This window comes from Galleria mellonella, unplaced genomic scaffold (assembly GCF_026898425.1).
Source record: "Galleria mellonella isolate WM207_F2 unplaced genomic scaffold, CSIRO_AGI_GalMel_v1 utg515, whole genome shotgun sequence".
Taxonomy (NCBI): Eukaryota; Metazoa; Arthropoda; class Insecta; order Lepidoptera; family Pyralidae; genus Galleria; species Galleria mellonella.
This window is the reverse complement of record NW_026442107.1, coordinates 1,658,721-1,679,975: the sequence shown is the minus strand read 5'-3', so window position 1 is coordinate 1,679,975 and position 21,255 is coordinate 1,658,721. Positions and strand designations below refer to the sequence as shown.

At 31.1% G+C, this 21,255-nt stretch overlaps 1 protein-coding gene across 1 annotated transcript in view; it reads left to right on the top strand.

The window, feature by feature from the left end:
• The window catches only part of LOC113522916 (voltage-dependent calcium channel type A subunit alpha-1), a 96,790-nt gene that overhangs the window by 60,204 nt on the left and 15,331 nt on the right, over positions 1-21,255 (top strand). The window contains 25 exon segments of the mRNA XM_052898644.1: positions 738-872; positions 2,973-3,105; positions 3,590-3,729; positions 5,720-5,817; positions 6,927-7,082; positions 7,880-8,100; positions 8,425-8,528; positions 8,643-8,758; positions 9,481-9,540; positions 9,789-9,890; positions 11,546-11,743; positions 12,107-12,321; positions 12,543-12,755; positions 13,056-13,229; positions 13,474-13,530; positions 13,758-13,847; positions 15,339-15,445; positions 15,920-15,965; positions 15,967-16,043; positions 16,189-16,368; positions 16,803-17,069; positions 17,456-17,599; positions 17,972-18,173; positions 18,248-18,412; positions 19,931-20,041. Coding sequence (XP_052754604.1) covers positions 796-872; positions 2,973-3,105; positions 3,590-3,729; positions 5,720-5,817; positions 6,927-7,082; positions 7,880-8,100; positions 8,425-8,528; positions 8,643-8,758; positions 9,481-9,540; positions 9,789-9,890; positions 11,546-11,743; positions 12,107-12,321; positions 12,543-12,755; positions 13,056-13,229; positions 13,474-13,530; positions 13,758-13,847; positions 15,339-15,445; positions 15,920-15,965; positions 15,967-16,043; positions 16,189-16,368; positions 16,803-17,069; positions 17,456-17,599; positions 17,972-18,173; positions 18,248-18,412; positions 19,931-20,041 — 3,453 coding nt within the window. The 5' untranslated portion in view covers positions 738-795.

Genomic DNA, 21,255 nt, shown 5'->3' with positions numbered 1-21,255 from the left:
GTTCGAGCTTACCAAGGAACATGCACAAAACTCATTTATGTTCATATGACACGCTAGAAACGGGTACAGGTTATATAAACTAAATTGCAATGTTTGAAAAGTAACAATTATTAATTCCTTCCTTCTCTCCTTATATTTTGGTAATATTTTCATATCATAATGAATGTTTGATAACGTTTTTTTATGACAATTTGAAATTAAATTTAATACAAAGAAATTCAAACCTAGATTAGGGTAATTTATACGAGTATACTAATTCAGACAGAAAAAGATAGAAAGATACATTCCGATAAATACATATCGAGATATATTCCGCATCTATATGTACTATCTACATTATTACTCAAATAAGCTGAAACAGCTAAATGGATTGGAATAAAATTTGATGAGTACACAGTTAGCTATTCATAAAATTAATGTATAGATTACGTAAATTTCATAAGTTAGATAATAAAAGTAAAACATTTATTTATTTCTATACCTAACTATTAAATAGTAACATATACATATGTTACTGTTTACTTAGAAATTTACTTTTGAATGAATTTAATGAATTTTAAACTATTATTTGTACATAAATCATTCGTTGTTAATGATCTATGTTCAGCAATGAACAGTTAAAGACTGATATAATAATAAAATATTAAATTATTATAGAACAACAGCTTAAATTGTTGTAAAACTAATTTTAAATGATGGTGGAACTGTATTAAGTTTGTTCTCATCACATATTCCAGGTTGGCGGCAGCGCAGGAGGCGGCGGGCGCGCAGGCTCGCGCGGCGCCAGCTGATACCATGGGCGGCGCGCACCAGCCCGCTACTCCGGGGCCCAGCTCGCTCTTTATATTTGCCGACGAAAATCCTATTCGGAGGTTGGTATAGTTTATTTTTAGTCTATCCTTACCTTGTTCAAACTAAGTTATAGTGTATTTTGTATAAAAGAGACTTTTTTAATTCATAACATTGTCTTTGGCGACATACTTTGCCATGTAGTCCCGCAATAAAATGGACCACCCTTTCCTTTCACGTTAGTGTCATCAAAGGCGACTAAAACAACTTAACGATCGAAGGACAGCGAGGCAGCGTCCTTCTTAAAATATTACCACAGATAATATAATACTAGTACATTACCAAAGCTTACTTACTGCGGCTGCCAACCCGCTTGTAAAGCGTGGCAATTATTGGCATAACCCCCCATAAGCAAAATGCCTATGGTAATGATTCTCATTCATGATTTCAACGACCGAGTCACTGTAGTACCGTTGTGGTTTTCATTATAAAAATTATAGTATAGATGCAAATATTCATAGACGTAGGTTAGGCAGGGGAGAGAGTATACAGTACATACCCCAGAATTGTCCGGTGCTCATCCCGGTTTAAATAGCAAATAAACGAAATAGTAAAAACCTTGGATAATATCTATATATATAAAAGAGGATGCTGGGTGACTGATTGACCCATATATCAACACAACAAAAACTGTTGAATCTAGAATCTTAAAATTTTTCAGATCGATTCTTCACATAGCGTAGGTGAACAATAAAAAAGACATTTTGAAAATTCAACCCTTAAATGGCCAAACTTCCAAAATCCACACGAACGAAGTTGTTTTTTCGACGTCCCCTTATCACACAACCCTTTGTGTGTTTCCCCTTTATCTACGACTTGGCAAGCCATAATATTTTTTCAAAATAATAGTGGCGCTAATCTAATCTTTTCATCGAAAGTAAAGCGGTACAAGTTGAGTGCATTGAAACATGAATCAAAGTTGACCCAAATTATGGGTTAGATTAATTTGTTCGATGAACACTTGCACACTTGTCTACGGTACCTAACCATAGACGAAATATTTTCATGTTGTCACGGAACAAAGTCGTAATGGATGCTTTAAATTATGTATGTAGGACGGGTCAGGAGAACATTATTAAACTAGGAACTGCAGTATCGTGACTGAGTACATATTCATCTCATTACATCATTCGAACTCGAAATGAATTCTTATACTTTATAAAATATTTCAAGTATTTCTGAACTGTGCTAAGAATAGATTTTTTTCTGTAAAGGCTTTTCTTTTAAAATTGTAATCATACAAATTTATACTACCTAATTCTAGCATTACAAAAAATATAAATTGTAAAAATATTTTTGGATAAATATTTATTCATAGCTTTCAATGTTAAAGTAAGTTACTACTCTTCTTATCAAACAATAGTCTAAATATAAGTGTCAAAAATAAACCAAATCTAAAAGTGGAATTATGAAAACAATTACCAGATTAATGATTAAGCAAAAGAGAGAGACTTTATACAAAAGTCATCTGGTTGGGTACCTATACCCACTTGCATACAGCTGCTTTCTCTTAATGGCTTGTACCTTCTTCAGCCCTATCGTACCCTGAACTGATTTCTCGGATAAAGTTTTATCTACTTTCGCTACTCACGGAAAGAAGATGGGTATCAATAATTCATAGTGATGTTCAAAAATTTCTGATTTGAGTTCAGCTAATATAGGTTAAATAAGAACAAAATTTTATTTATTTAGGTTAAACTGACACAATTATTTTTCTCTTTGCTTGTAAAAATTTAAATAGCTCTGTTTTGATTGAAAGAGTAGAATATTGTAATAAAAAACAGGGTATATCACGCCTTTCATTATAAGTCCTCAGGAATAACAACACATATATGGTGCCTTTACTGTCGTCACAGAATATTTTGTACTTCCATTATACTGCTTATAATTTTAGGCGTTGTTTATATCTATTGCCAATGGTTATTACTTTTCATCAGAATGTCTAATATGAATTATATTAAAATTATACATAGAAGTCTGAGTTTTCGAAAGTATCCGCTAATTTTCAATACAATCTTATCAAGTAGACGTGATACTGAAATAGACTATATTTTCCAACCAAAGTTATATACGAGTTATATACAAAACTATATTAAAATAGGACATATTATCTCTATTTCCAGGTATACAAAATTCATCATCGAGTGGCCACCCTTCGAGTACGCGGTGCTGCTTACCATCATCGCCAACTGCGTGGTGCTGGCGCTGGAGGAGCATTTGCCCAACGGCGATAAGACCATCTTAGCACAGAATCTGGTAAATATTAGCTCATTATTCATTCCTTATTTAAAAATAAATCTAGTAAATATTTCCTAAGTAGAAACTTTAAACTTTTTATGAACGAGATATTAACAAAATTTTGAGGTAACTACCGAGTAAGTTTTGATTTGTGTGCTTGTAAATGTTTACAACCACCGCCGTCACAAATCAACCCGTAGCGACAAATACTAACATCGTTGAAATATAGAGAGATCATAAATTTATTTATTTCTTTATTTTATTTGGAAAACACAATAGATAACAATAAAAAGTAGAAGTTCCTATACCAATATAATAACTACGTATATACGGAGTGTTAGTACAAAAGACTCAAAATTTATTGACTTTTTCGAATCGTATGTATTTAAAAAAAACCGTTTAGCTGTTAAAAGGATACTAATAATTTCGATTTATATATATACTTACATATTTTACAAAAGAAATAAAAAAAAAAAACAAATCAATTATTTGTTTGTTTCAGGAAAAAACCGAGGCGTACTTTTTAGGAATATTTTGTGTAGAAGCCTCGTTAAAAATATTAGCATTAGGTTTTGTTTTACACAGAGGATCGTATCTTAGGAACGTTTGGAACATCATGGATTTTTTCGTTGTAATCACTGGGTAAGTTAGATTTTTTTATTAGATAGACAAATCATATTAGTTGGCTCTTGCTAATACACTATGTAAACTAACAATAAATGTACTACTGTTTTGAAAAATAATCCTGGATTACTTTATTTATTACGAGAATATCAGCAGGTAATTCAAGTTTAATTTCTTAAATTCTTTTAGGGAAACAAAAAATAAAACTGTAGTTTTAACAAGATTATTGAGAATAATATATTAAAGAAAAAATATGTTTGTACACTATATTGTTGGTTACATAGTCCAGTAGTTAGGAATACTATCTATACTGACAAGTTAACATACCTACAAGTTCTTACATATTACGTTTATTTGAAATCGTTGCATACTTTCGTGATAAAAGTAAAGAATTAGACATGCTTAGAAAAAGATATAATTTCTATATGGACGTTTTGTAAATTAAAAAATAAACTTTAATTCATATTGTATTGATTGATTGATTTTCCGTATGTTGATAAAAATAAGAATAGAATTTCATTCTAAGTATTGTCGTAAGAAAATATTAAGGAAAAAGGTTCATTTACTATACACCAGTAAGAGAAAGAAAAGTAAGAAATGTATATCAAAACCTTTGGACACTTGATTGTTTCTGCCTACCCTAAGAGATTTATAGATAACATATCTAATTAATAACCGTAGCGTATAGCTACGTTATTTTACGTATTTGGTATTGGCATATGGCAATGACTAAATATCATGTACTTAGATATTACTTCTAAAATGAAACACTATTTTCCTTTTATTCTTGTATAATTATAACACATTTTTTTTTCGATCTAAACTGGCATAGATAAGTAGCACAGTTAACAGCAAATAACTTGAACAGAGTCATAGATAATGGGTTGTAGTTGTTGTGTAAATGTTTTAAACTATGCTAGTCTATTATTAATCAACTTACCTAAGCACTTAACAAAAACATTTAACTTTAAATGGTATGCAGCGATTTCTCTTTGAAATCATAATAAAAAATACATCACAATCAACAATGTTGATGTATTAACAGGCCCTACTGATTGGTTATTCACCTCATGTTTACTAACAAAATTCAGAATTGTATAGGCTTTAAATTTAGGTTATGATAGGGCTGAAAGGATTAAAGCTGATTATTTTATTGAATATTCGATAACGAAAACTAGGTCGATGACGATTTTCGCCGAATACAACGTGGACGTTGACCTGCGGATGCTGCGCTCATTCAGAGTGCTCCGACCGCTGAAGCTCGTCTCGCGGATACCAAGTAATTCACAGTAATTGGCGAAAAGTTCACATAATAACCTACATTATTTGTATAGAACGTTCTCGCTAGATGTTTTCGAATTTCGAACTTTTTGGAACGTAGTAAAAATATCGCTAGTGGATTTTTTTGAAAATAGAATTTTTCGATTTTAGTAAAGAAACGTAGCGTCGAACTCTCGACATGATTACTTTATGAGACGTTTCTGTATTCAGCTTAGAAAATGTGTGATTTTATATTATGGAAAATGTTTAAATGTTATTTGAATTTCGGCTACGTGTTGCATAATAGTAACAATTTGCTAATAATTGTGTATTGCGTAGGTATTTCAAATATATATAAAAAATTATAACGTAAGAATACTTAGATAAAAATAATTTAGGTGTGAATAAATATGGTGTATTTAGAAATAAAGTCGTAACAATTAACGTGTGATTAGAATAAAATAACCAAACTAATTAGATACACGATATTTAGACAGTAGAAGTTAAGCTAGAAAATTCATTTTATATTTTTTTAATAAAAATAATAGGACTGTGCTGTTTAAAATCATCTAGAAATACATAGACGATTTGCAATTAGATTACATTAATAGAGAAAATAATATCATGCAGTCGGTTACACAATACACACAGGAAACCAAACATGTACATGCACAGTCCTAAGTAGACATTTTATTACTAAGCTAGTTGCTAGTTCAGGCTATAGTATCGAGTGATATGTGTTTGGCAGTATCATCACGCAGCTGCCGATCGTGCCCGAAGTCGACTTCAGGACCTTGCGTGCCATTAGGGTGCTGAGGCCCCTTAAATTAGTATCGGGCGTTCCTAGTGAGTTTTAGAACATTATTAGTTATCTGTAGCACTTTCGATACTGGCTGTTGCACAATTTAAGTTTTATATTCTTTAATTTATAAATAAAAAAGAAACTATAAGCAAATATATGCAACTGCATTACTATAAAAATAAATCTGATGCCATAGTTTTAAATATCCAGATCCAGATCTGCCTCACTTCGAAATATTTGAGTGAAATCTATGCAACTAATTATTAAATAATTCATTGAATTTTCAATTTTACTCTCACTTATTTTATTCTGATACTCCTAGATGGTTGTATAGATTTATTTACCAGCTTCATCAATATACATAATGCATTGCTGACTCTTAACTTACATAGTTATTAATTGCTCTGTGGTTTAATTAATAAAATCTATTAACTATATAGCAATAAATTAAATTAAATTCACCCGAAAACAAGAAATTGTGGTAACTTTCATTCCGTTTCTATTTGTGAAATAACTCAAATCGTGTATTTAATTACATTGAAATTGTGCGACAGCTAATTATCTTTTGCACGATATCTTTTCTGTATTCCGTTTTCATTGTATCATATTAATCATAGTATTTACTGTTTCATTTACTCTATCTAGTTATTAGACTAAATTTAATATTAGTATAAAAAAAATATTAGCAATATAAATTTTCATTTGTAAATGTATTAAATTTTAAATTACAGATTAAACATTTTATTACGTCATTATATTCGTATAGATCTTTTAAAGTATTTGGTAGTGATGAATCCAATTAATATTTGTGCATTGATCATAAATATCATGAAAATGTTTGATATAATTACTTAAGATATTACTTATTTAAGTCAGTAATTAAAAAGATCAATATATCATCTCATAAAACAACTTGAAAGACCTTATAGTTTATCTATTTTATTATAATATTACAATATTTAAATATTACAGAAACCCTCGATTTGATATTCGGTATAAGTTGTTTGTACATTTTATAAGGTTATTCTTCAAATTACTGCAGTATCTACTGGTTTAATATCAGAAGAAAATTTCTATTCCAGCTAGTATGCCATAAATAAGTCATAAAAAAAAACGTACAAAAGCATATCTTAAAATATAATTCTTCGTATAGGTCTGCAAGTGGTATTGAAGTCCATCATCAAAGCGATGGCCCCGCTGCTTCAGATTGGCCTTTTGGTGCTTTTCGCGATCGTCATTTTCGCCATTATTGGCCTCGAGTTCTACTCAGGGGCGCTGCATAAGACTTGTTATACTTTAGAAGATATTAGTGAGTATTTAATGTTTAAGTATTATATTGTAATTATCAATTAATTTGGACTTTTAAGTAGTACCTATATCGAGTAACGTATAATTATTATAATTACTAAATAGATATTGGGTACGTTGTGTTAAACATCGTATATTACGTGACTGAAACATTTAACAGGGAATATGGAAAAAAAACCTTCATTTCATAAATTCATCTACAGATCTAAACAAACATTACGTCAAATTTAGTCAAATCCTGCGAAAATACAAAATTATTACTTTTCGTACTTACTACTTATTGTATTCTCAATTATAAACAAGAAATATGACAACACAAAGTAACATTTTTTTTATACAACTTAGAATGGCAAACAAGCTGACGGCCCACCTGATGGAAAGTGGTAACCGTCGCCTATAGACATGAGCAGTACCATGGACATAACAGTACACACACATACTGTTTCGCCCATGATACCCCCCATGCGTTGCCATTCCTGAGGACTCAGGTGTTATTCCTCTGTACTCAGTAAATTCACGCCATATCCCACCCTTCAAACCGAAACACAGCCATGCAAACACAACTGCTTCACGGTTGAAACACAAATGGGACAGAGGTACCCAAGCAATCGACTTTTGTACATCCTCTTTTATTTCAAATAATCTAGTAAATAAATATAAGGCTCGATAATCAATCAATATTTTATTATTCGTAGATACTATTGCTCATCGGCAGGTTGCCTTATGGTCGGTTCGATTATTAATTTGTTGATAACTTAAATACATATATAATAAAGATGAACTATTCTTTTGTGCCAGGTGAAATAATGAATGATGGTGATAATCCAACGCCATGTAACGCGGACGACGAGAATCTCGCGCCGTACGGGGCGAATGTGTGCAAATATAACAAGAGCACATGCCTCGAGAAGTGGGTAGGGCCGAATCGAGGGATCACGTCGTTCGATAACATCGGCTTCGCTATGCTCACCGTCTTCCAGTGCATCACCATGGAGGGCTGGACCGCCATCCTCTATTGGGTAAATTACTAGTCAAATATTGTTTCAATCAAAGATTTAAAAGAGAAAGAAAAGTTTAGGCCACTTCATGCTACAAGATCTTGATATAACTATCCTACGTACGTAATTATCCTGCCCCTTAGATAAGTACATTAATTATACTCTATGTATGACGGTAACTTCTGGTGTTTTATTATTCATCGTGTGTGATATAATGAAAATGTATCTACTGATACATTTATATGCTTCTTGAATAAAGTGGCTAAAATTTTCTTACTCTATTATATTTGATACTTTTTACAAAAAGAAATGTCCTTCAATAATAATAAACAATTCTTGTTTCAGACGAATGACGCGTTAGGTAGTGCGTTCAACTGGATTTACTTTGTGCCTCTCATAGTATTGGGTTCATTCTTTATGCTCAACTTAGTTCTCGGTGTCCTTAGCGGGTAAGTTGTAATATTATCCTCATCCTCTATTAAACTTATTTCACTTTATTTATGATTTATTTATTTAGTTCCATGCCCATCTATTGTGTTGAATATTTTTTTAATAACATTCAGTGAGTTTTCTAATGAGAGAGGACGGGTTGAACGACGAGCTCAATTCCAGAAAGAGAGAGCTCAGCAGATTTTCAACCAAGACTTCACGGCATACCTCAACTGGATTACAGAAGCAGGTCTACTTGTGAACCACCTGGATGTTTACTAATTGTAGAGTGCTAAATATAACATTTCCCTGACGATGATATTTATGTGTATCACTACCATTTTGTTTTCCAAATAACACTATATATAATAAATTATTGAATGAAAAAAAAAACTTTACAATTTGTAAAATTTTTAACAAATGTACTGTTTTCAAGATATCCGCTTTCATCCTTTTATTTTTTTTGCTTTTTTGTTGTTATTTTACTTTTGTACTTATTTCTCATTAATTTATAAGACCTCAAATCTCATTTTTAAATATATTACCTAATAGTCATCGCTAACAGCTAAATTGCTAGTATAATATTGTTTGTAAAATTACTTTTGAGTCCTACAAATTGTTTTAGTTCTATTTCTATAAATTGATAAATTTCAATGTAGATGTGAAAGTACAAACGATAGTTTAAGACAAATAGCAGCACATTAAAGTAATAATGCTCATTAATTACCCAAACATTATTATGTTGCTAGTGTTTTATTTTTTGGCTATATTTCACAGTGAATTCGCTAAAGAAAGAGAGAAAGTAGAAAATAGACAAGAATATCTTAAATTAAGAAGACAACAGCTACTTGAGAAGGAACTTAATGGTTATGTTGAGTGGATATGTAAAGCCGGTGAGTAAATATTATAGAAATGATCTATTTTTATCGCTTAATCTAAAATACATACTTATTCTAAATTTTTATTTCCCAGAGGAAGTAATATTAGCTGAAGAAAGGACGACAGAAGAAGAAAAGATGCACATAATAGAAGGTATGGTAATATTAAAAATAAATGAAATATTCTTAACAATGGCAATGTATGAAAGGTACCATGGGCATCATAGACTATTCTATGATGTACATCGTGCTACTCATGTTCATAGCTGACGGTTACCGCTTTCCTTTAGGTAGGGCGTCAGCTTGTTTGCCATTCAAAATTTTGTTAACAAACATATTAAATAGATGTAGTGTAGTGCGTAGAATTCAACGATTTCTGAATAATTGTAGATTCTTTATTAGCACGAAGAAGAGCAGCAGCGAAGAAAAAGTTAAAAAATCTTGGCAAGAGTAAAAGCACCGATACAGAAGAGGAGGAACAGGATGAAGACTGCGGAGATGACGGTCAGTACATTTTATTTTAAACACATCTTTAACAATTTTTGTGTCCGTAGATACGAATGTATGTGTTGTTTTGTTAATCTGTTTAACCAATATAACGTTTTGTGATTATTATTATTTATTAGGGAGATTTTTTAAAGTTTTATTTATTTTATGTATACCTATAAACTGAAATTTTATTAAACCTTAACTCTAAATAACTTTATCCAGTTTTTAATATCTTTGGAAATCTAAATAAATGTGACAATGGTTTTTAAATGTGGCAGCATGGTCTATGGCCTTAGCCTGTAACATGAGGAACGAATATAATAAAAAGAATTCGATCTCAGAATGTATCATTTAGGCACATCTAGTATGTATTTTAATCAATGAAATCACTTCACATGAATCATAAAATGTAATAACAATTATGGCACCAATCTATAAAAGCTAAAAAAAGAAATCTATAATAAAAGTGTTAAAAACTTTTATTTAATTTTTCGCATGTCCTTGTATAGTAGCATGGTGAGATTTTCATACCTTAATGTTCTTTTCATTTTATATACAATCATTCTTATATTTCTAAATTATTATTCTAAATATTCTAACAATACTTAGTACCAATATTGGGCATATGTGTTGTGTAGAAATTATATCAATTACAAGTATAGTTTTAAATCGAATTTTAATAAAGAAACACAATTTTCTTTTACCATAATTATTTTATCCAAAGATAAAATTATTTGTGGATGTTGCATGATAAGTGTTGTACTACATAATTCTTGACACTCGTTCTCATTTCCATTAAGTACCTATTCGTACTCTATTTGTGTATTGGTTGTTTACAGTTCCAAAGAAAAAGCAAGGTATGGGATCAAGCGTGATTCTGGTAGAATATTCCTTTTCATCTTCTATGTAGTCGAAATAGTATAGTTATAGATTTAGGTTTAGTGATCCCTCCTTCATATCCAATAACTACGGAAACGCCCCTTCGTTTATGATACAAAAAAGATAGTATTTAACAAATTTTTTTATTAAAATCTAAAAATTGTAAAAATTAAATATCACTCTTGATTATATTCCGATTAAACGTTAGGGCGTTATCTTCTCTATACCTTATTCTCTTCTTTCTTCTGTAGGCTTACCTCACCTTTAAACCTGTAATAATCCAAGCTTTAACCCAAATCTAAAGTTACCTTAAACGTGGCTTATATACCTATATACGTTACTGGCGATTACGTGACAGTAATCCCAGAAGGTCGTTATTAATGTCTAAGAAATATTTATGGCATCGTATCGAATTGCTATTACGACTGAATTTCGATGCTCGATGAAAAAGTCAATCAATTACTTTGCATTTTGCAAGTTGCTATGGTTGATATTTTTTCATGTATTATATATATAATAACTCATAGTATATATTTATAATGATAATAATAAACTGTTTCGATTAGGTACAACGCTAATCGAGTAGCAATATTGAAATCGTAAGCTTAAATGTTATGTGTGTAATGTGTAAAAGATAGTGTAACATTAGCTGAATGTCGAACCTGACTCCTTTAGCTGATTATAAAATTACCGTTGATCCTGCAGATAAATCAGCAGTACCATTGCTTGACCGACGGTATTCCAGTCTCTCATTATAAGAATACTGTCTAAAGATTATATGATTACTGCAGGTTTTCTAAAAAGCAAGTCACGATCGGCTGGCAAATGTGCGGACTTCTGGAGAGCGGAAAAGAGATTTCGCTTTTGGATCAGGCACACTGTGAAGACTCAGTGGTTCTATTGGTTCGTCATTGTCTTGGTGCTCTTCAACACTATATGCGTTGCTGTCGAGCATTACAGACAACCTAAGTGGCTAACATCATTTTTATGTAAGTCCATTTTTATTTAAACTTACGTACTTTATTATTTATGATTTATAAGGAATAGGAAATAACCGTAACATTTAGGTATTGTGTAATCATTTATTTAGGAATAACTTTAAGTGGTATCTTAGTTATTTCATCAAACAGCTCATAAGCACGTCTTGTTTAACCTGATCGAAATATTGACATAACCTTAGGTAAATGGTTAGGTGTATTGCAACTAAATGATCTCATTTTTTTCCATCTCTTAAGTAACATAATATAGAAACTTCTCCTGTTACATTATTTATGTCTCCATTTACAAATAACACCAAAGAAGTGTACCCGTATATACAAATTTCAAAATCATTAATCACTGTTTTGTTTCAGACTATGCTGAATTTGTGTTCCTGTGTTTGTTCATGATGGAGATGTGGGTGAAGATGTACGCATTGGGGCCGCGTATATATTTTGAGTCCTCATTCAACCGCTTTGACTGTGTGGTTATATCTGGCTCCATCTTTGAAGTCGTCTGGTCAGAGGTTAAGGGCGGTTCCTTTGGTCTCTCTGTTCTTAGAGCCTTACGACTATTAAGGATATTTAAGGTAATTCTTTGTTATAATTATTATGACATTTTATCAAACCTTCCCACGTTATTATTTTATTTTATTTGTATCTTCTTCTTCTTTCTTGAATAACTTTTATAATATTGTTTGTATATTGCCTACTAGATTTTAAAAATTATTTAAAACCTTTCTTTGCTAACTTCTTGTCACAATATCATTCTATATTTAACATTTTTAATACACACTTTTTTTTATTTCAGGTCACCAAATACTGGTCTTCACTAAGAAATCTGGTGATATCTCTCCTAAATTCAATGAGATCCATCATTTCTCTGCTGTTCCTTCTGTTCTTGTTCATCCTCATATTCGCCTTACTTGGTATGCAGTTGTTTGGGGGACAGTTCAACTTCGAAGATGGCACACCGCCAACTAATTTCAACACCTTTCCTATCGCGTTACTTACTGTCTTCCAGGTAAATATACAATATACTGCTTACTTTTATAATATAAAAATTAAAAAGACAACTTAATTGACAAAGTTACCTTAAATAAATATCTAAATAAGGACCATTCAATTAAAGTAAGAAAGTATTGGTTCCACTAAAACTAAATTTTTTTTTTTAATTTTTATAAAAAAAAAATTAAAAATACGTGTAAGAAATAACATATAACTGAAATGATATGTGCCTACTTATGAAATGTCGCTTTTACTAAGGTCTGTGTTTCAAACGTCAGAATTTGAATACTGTACGTTCTTTTCTTATGTTTCGTAGATTCTAACAGGAGAAGATTGGAACGAAGTGATGTACGATGGCATCCAATCTCAGGGCGGTATACAGAGGGGCATGATCTACTCGCTATACTTTGTCATTCTCGTGTTGTTCGGGAACTATACTCTACTGAACGTGTTCCTTGCCATCGCTGTCGACAATTTGGCTAATGCCCAGGTGATTATCATGCTATGTTAGATGTTTCGCTTTAGTTGATGATAAAAGCTGTAAAATTCGCTTAAAATATATAGTACAATTATAAGAACGATATGTTTTATGTATTTATAATCAACCAAAGCAAAATAAAAAAGTGATTGTAAAAATCTACAGACGGTGAATAAGTGATGTTGTGTAAACGTTGAAGCTCAATTGTAAATCTGACGCCGCTTCTCGTGTAAATGTTGCATTTGTGTTATTTCAGGAGTTGACAGCGGCTGAAGAGGAACAAGAGGAGGAAGATAAAGAAAAGCAGCTCCAAGTAAGTGTGCTTCCGTTTGTCTGTCACGCTGTTACACTAGAATGTTACCTTTCATCCTCTGATGCTTTAACTTTAGAATAGAATCACAACTTCAATGCATAGCATGTTTGCCACTCTTCCACCAGTATTTACTTTTAAAATAGTTGTTGTATGGAAGATTGGACCTTTTATTTAGATATGTGAAGTTCAATATGTTTCATACGACAACCTCTGTTCCGGTGAATTAGGAATTGGAGAAAGAGATGGGTGCGTTACACGCGGTGGACGGAACCCCACCGCGGGTAGACTTAAACCCTTCTTCGCCTGCGAGTAGGAAGGTAAAAGCAGTTGGGCGGTGGTACTAAGCTACGCTTACTCGTGTGCATTGGTGTCGACCACTTAAAATATTGTTGATGTTTATAAACTGATCTTTTCTCATTATCCCGTGTTGTGGTCCATTTTTACACTGCTGCATCGCATGTTGTGTGTACGTTGATGATATTTTGCTGCTTAGTCTCGTTGCATTGTGTGTTGTAGATACACTTTACCTCTCTGCTTAGATACGTTTTCAAGTCAACAATATTTTAAATGTGGTCGAGATGAGATATCGGTGTCGCTTTTGTGGGCAGAATGTTACAATAGGTGTTCTTTTAAAATTCTATCAACGTTCATATCTCTAGATGGCTATTCCATAGAGGTATTGGATATTTTACATTGATTTGTCGATTTGGTCTAGGGCACATAATTATTATGAAAGTAGTATAGGAGTAGTATCAAATATGAATAATGTTAGTTCATTGTTTATAAATGCTTTGTTGCTATCCAATTTATTGCGCATATTTTGTTAACGTCGATTGTAGATTTCACTAGCACGTTAATAACAATAATCTTGTTCAGTAGATTACTTCTAATAATTATAATTTTTATATTAACGTATTATTATTATTTATTAATTTAATGCAAGTAGTCAATGCATTTAGTTCAATCAAAACATTATTTTGTAAAACGACATTTTTAAGCAGCTGATATTATTCATATAAGTCTTCTGAATACATTTTTAGTATAATTAAATGGTTGTATTTAAATAATTACTTAAATTACACGGAGTGTAAGTCTCGTAATATATTTTTATAAAACTGACAAAAATAATGGATTGATTGGATCACTTGCATACCTATATATATATATATATATATATATATATATATATATATATATATATATATATATATATATATATATATATATATATATATATATATATATATATATATATATATATATATATATATATATATATATATATATATATATATATATATATATATATCATTTTAAAATATAATTCATTTTCATATTCTTATGTTTATAAAATATATACGATAAATGATAATGAATCATTTAATTATTTAATTTTCAAGGTGATGAGAGCACCTTGATAAATAAAAATTATGCTCTCAACTGTATCTCAGGTAGAGTAGGTACGGCTCATATTTAACGAATTTACATGCCAATAACTATACTAACAAGATTCTTTGTCGGGTGTACATCAATATTAATTTTTGGTTTTATTTAAATTTCCTAACAATGCTTGCTAAAGATGATATACATTCATGTATTAACTGCTAGTATGATTTATTTTTTCAATTAAAATGCTAGTAGAAGTAGAGAGAGTCTGTCTACAGATAAAAGGTAATCTGTGAGTTTGGCATATCCCGCCGTATATTTACTTAGAATTATAATAATTAAAAAAAATATATATAATTTTTTTTTTTTTTTTTTTTAATTCTTTTAAATTATTTTATGAATTGCATTCATAAATATTCCAGAACAAAAAGAAAGAAGAGGCCAAAAAAGAAGACGAAGAGGAGATACCAGATGGACCAAAACCAATGCTGCCATATTCGTCCATGTTTATTTTATCACCTACGAATCCGTAAGTTAATAAGTGGAATATGTAAAGATATTAATAACTCGAAATCTTCTTTAACACTTTCATAAAAATAGAATACAATCAAAAGAAAGTAACACTTATATTCCGTACAATATAGTTCCTCACTGCCCCTCTCTCGAGCTGGCCTCACCCTCTCTCCATAATTTGAACATAACCTACAAGGTACACCCATACTTGACAAATATTGGTTAATATTGGTATATACACACAAACAGGTACATAAACATTATTAAATTATTATAGACATGAACAACAACTTTGTTACATCCAATAACATGGATGTAACAAAGTATACTTTGTCGCCCATGATACCGCTCATACGTTATTATTTCTATTGGACTAAGATGTTATGCCTCTGCACCCTATATTTTACTGCAGTAGTATAATATTGTTGAGAGATAAACGTAAAAACAATTATAATATCCTGATAAAAAAAAATGTTTTTGTTTGTTACAGAATTAGGCGAGGTGCACACTGGGTTGTAAATTTAAGATATTTTGATTTTTTTTATTATGATAGTTATATGTATGAGTTCTGCGGCTTTAGCAGCTGAAGACCCTGTAGTCGAAGAAAGTAGCAGGTAAGATATTTATGACTTTTCTTGTATGTTTTTTGAAATATTTCATTAATGATATAACAAACTTAACCAAAATCAATTTTCTGAAAAGAAAAAAACGAATTAAATATCTAAATACGAAATCACTCTAAATTTAAAATATGTACAGGAACAAAATCTTGAACTACTTCGACTACGCGTTTACGGGTGTATTCACGGTGGAAATGCTGCTGAAGATCGTGGACTTGGGCATCCTGTTCCACCCGGGCGCTTATCTGCGCGACCTCTGGAATATCATGGATGCCGCTGTTGTAATCTGCGCCCTCGTCAGCTTCGGTTTCGAGATCGGGTACGTTACAATCTCCTCTTTTGATACTAAAAATGTATTAGAGAATTAATTACATCTACTGGGATTGATTCTAAGGTACCATCACCTAAACTCATCTCTAAAAATACAATTTTATTTTAATGAATTAATAGTACAGCAGTTTTGATACACTAAAGATTTAATTTATATTGATATAGATAGTGTAATTATTTCGCTGTAATATCAAATATTAAAAATGGTTATATTATAATTTTAAAGAACAGTGCTTCAGAATCTACCCAGTGTCGTTTTTTCCAAAACAAAGAAATATGCATTACAATTTTTGTATTATAATTATTATATGTTGGTCAGCATCAAACCTTACATTGAATTTTGACAATTTTCTCTGGATCACAAATTATAATTATAATTCTCTCAATGAATATTCCTGATTTTTTTTTTTTTATTTCTTGCAGAGGTGTCAGAAAAGGGGCGGGACAGAATCTATCCACAATAAAATCGTTAAGAGTGTTAAGAGTGCTCAGACCATTAAAAACTATAAAACGTGTTCCAAAGCTAAAAGCGGTGTTTGACTGTGTTGTGAACTCTTTGAAAAATGTCATCAACATTCTCATTGTGTATATATTGTTTCAATTCATATTCGCTGTAATTGCAGTTCAACTTTTTAATGGTAAATTTTTTCACTGCAACGATATCAGTAAGAATACTTATGAAGACTGCCAGTAAGTATTATGTGCTGCAATTTTCTTTTACCACTTGTTTTCAATAAATATTTTACAGACTCCATCCATAAAAGTAGCTACACAAACAACTTAAAGCTTTGAATAATCAATCTTAATGCTGAATATCAATCAGATCTTGATATTTTTTTAATTAGAAGATGACAAACGTGTTATACAACTTAATCGGGATAGATGGGAAAAGAGTCATCTTTTGCATAATACCAATTCTTGTGAGTTTTACTGTTATAATGTCATCTCAAAAACCTGAATATAATTTTACAAGAATCGATGACAAAAATCTTTTTTTCTAGTATAATGTTTCTTTTTTTATATTTAGAGTATATAAATTCATATTTTCGTAAATTCACAAGTCGCTCCATTTGCAGAGGGTCGTATTTCGTGTACGAGTCCAACAGCCTATTGCCACACGTGATGCCACGACAGTGGAAGACACAAAATTTCCATTACGACAATGTGGCTGTCGCAATGTTGACGCTGTTTGCGGTACAGACGGGGGAAGGGTGGCCACAGTAAGTGCTTTACACGCAATAGATCTCTTTTGTAAACTAAATATAATTTCAAAATTTGTATAGATATATCTTAATACAGTAAATTGTTATGTTAAAACTATAGGTACATATTAATTTAACAAAACTTCAAAATTATTGTAAGTTACTTAAAGATACCTAAAATTTGAAGTTACGATTCAATATATCTTTTTTTTTTCAAGATTGATATAATAATACAAATAGTGAAAATAAATAATTTTAGAAACGAACTGTTATATGTAATATAGCTTAAAATGTACATAATACCATATTTAACGTCTCTGTCCCTATTTTATTAACATAAATTTTAAATTGTTAATACAATTGTGCTAAAGTGCATCACTTTTTTTACAGAGTATTACAGAATTCAATGGCCGCGACGTACGAAGACAGGGGACCCATACAAAATTTTCGAATAGAAATGTCCATATTTTATATCGTTTACTTTGTGGTGTTTCCTTTCTTCTTTGTTAACATATTCGTAGCTCTGATAATTATCACATTTCAAGAGCAGGGTGAAGCTGAATTGCAAGATGGTGAAATTGATAAAAATCAGGTACGTTCTCTAGATATTACTATCTTGGGCTTTATTTTAAGCAAACTACTAATAACTATTTTACATATTTACAGAAATCATGTATAGACTTCACGATAGAAGCACGTCCTCTAGAGAGGTATATGCCAAGCAAAAGGGCGAGTTTTAAGTACAAAGTGTGGAGAATAGTCGTCTCTACGCCCTTCGAGTACTTCATCATGACCCTTATCGTCCTCAACACATTGTTGCTCATGATGAAGGTATGTATCATCGTGTTTGTTGGGTGTCTAAATATGTCATAGAATATAAAATGTTAGCAGAAATTTATAATCAAAACATTATTATGAACATGAAGCGAACATTTCTTCAAAAATGATCTCAACAAATTACATAACTACAAAAGCAATATGAGCACCTTCAATGTGAAATGTAGAAAATTACCACTTATTATTGAGGTAGAGCCTGTTACACAAGGCACAGACAAAAACGGTCTAGATCTAGTGTAAACCCCTTGACAGTCACAGAAGCTTGCACTGAACCTGACTAGAGAGTTGTTTGTTTTATGTTATCAATACAAAAAATCTGATTAACCTTATCTAGTTTGTCAAAGGAGGCAACTTCCTCACGATATATAAATTACTTTTGTGAATTCTGCGTCTAATAACTGTTGGCACTTATTTCTACTTAGCAAATTAAGATTAATGTTAATGTCTAAATCTTTAGCAACACTTGTCTTTCGAATAAAAAAATCACAACTATCTGCGACCGTATAATAATTGGCAACGATAAGTACTGCCTAGAACTCAAACAACTACTATACACAAATCAACATTCAAATACACACAAACCTACAGAAATACAAAAATTTTTGTCTCTGTGTTCGGTGTCAGTATTTGAAATATGATTGAGCCTTTCCTGTCAAATGTACCGACAAATCTTTATTTAATACATCCTGTGTTTTGTTGAGTAATCCTTACGTGATTCCTTGCTTGCTTATTTATATAACATTATTATGTATCAGTGTTTACTGCACGATATACCTATCCTTCCTGCACTTCTACAGCACAACATACACTAACATTTTGTTCAGTTATTCGTGCTTGTGAATGCACAACATCTCTTAAGTCAGTTAGGATGTGGCATGGGCCATTAATGTTGTTCGTGTTGCATGATCTTATTTATGACCTATGATCCTAATTGTCTTTATATGGAATTTCTGCATGATTGATGGAATGGCCTACTGCCAGGTGTGTCTGTCGGTGGCTAAACGCTGCTTTATATTTTTATTCAGAACATAATTTGTCGAAACTATTATAATAATTTATTGAAAAGAAAACGAGAAAATTGGACTAAAATTAAATAAACGTCATTTACGTACAATTATACTCATATTTGTTTTATCATAACTTTTTATTTTTACTATAATCAACTTATGTCTAAAAACATATATATCCAGCGAGAGCTATTATTTCACTGTGTCCCCGTGAAATTATTATTATTTTATTTTAACATAAACTTTAATTGCACATTTCCTTACCAAATCCATTACCATAATCCTTCTTCTTATAATTTCCATTGAAAAGAAAATATTAGAGTATAACAATGAGATTAACCAGAAAAACTGTTCTATAACCCACATCATGTACTTATCTATACAAATTTCATTCTGTACAATCACCACAATACTTTATATGATATACTTATGGAATAACAAAAATATGTATTTTCATTGCCATGGGTTTATCCAATACGCCCGGCACATCTTCACAAAATGGCAGTACTATAATCAAAACGACCTCTACGCGGATATCCTCAAGTATTCGAATATGGGTTTTACTGGAATGTTTTCTGTGGAAACGGTGTTGAAAATCATCGCTTATGGTGTCAAAGTAAGTACACAAACACACAAGTTTGGATGGACACAAACAATACAATTAAATAAGAAAGAAACGATATAGGTGCAAATGTACTCTTTCTTTTATTAACCTAATTGTTTTGTCTATTTACATGACTGTATGGGATTATTTCCAGCCGAGTAAATATCACCCCTTCCTGTGTCCGTTACTACTTTCTCTCTAAAATGTTGAGAGTAATGATATAAATTAATTTGCAAGTTGTTAAGCATGGCTTTATCTTCCCGCTGCATGTAGCACTTGTATAACTACACGTTCCTCGACTAATGAACTCTTTGTCATTTTATTGTTACTAAACATCTTCAGATTTTGTCAGTTTCCTGTATAATAACTAAGGTAAGTTGCCGGAATCAGCAGCCTTCAAGGTTAGTACATACTTTTATATTAGTAAACCTTTAATATAAGTGGAATGGGTTAAATGTCGTGACCGCCCATATGCATGGTTGTACATTCTAATATGCATGCAAGCACGTGCACTAAAATACCAATGAACTATTGGAAAGACATGATTACACAAATCTAAAATGGGCTCATAAAAACGCAAATCAGTACAAATACACAAACACCAACCGTTACACTCACTACATAATAAATATGATTCAGTTTATTTTCTTATAAATAGCAGTTAGTTAGGATTTTAATTTCTTAGATATATGCAAGTTAAATGCTAGAACATACCTTTATATGAAGTAATTGTTTGCATTTTTTCGGTTTCTGTTCTAGCAATTAGCTTTTATATTTATGTCTGATGATATTTTTGGGTTAAGGTTAAAAATATTGGTATTAATTTTGTGGTAGTTTCACGAGGCTCCACTACTACTCATGGACATGTTAGCATTCATGAACTTCGTCTTTACGTTCTTCTTCCTTCTCGAGACCGTATTGAAGCTGATTGCCTTCGGATGTACGGTAAGGAATTATACACTTTATTAGCATTAAAGTTACAGTTCATATTATTATTACCACGATCTGTCATTTATGACGGTTTCATATATAAAATAATATGTACCTCATTCATAATGCTGACTGTATGTACAAAGCAAACATTGAAATTAATTTTTAAAAGTCGGTATATACAGGTATTTATAAACTATCGTTATTTACTATTTTAGATATATAAGGATTCTACTTTTTAAAATTATATTTATATTTTATAGTCACTGCTAAAATAACTAAATTTTAATGTTTTG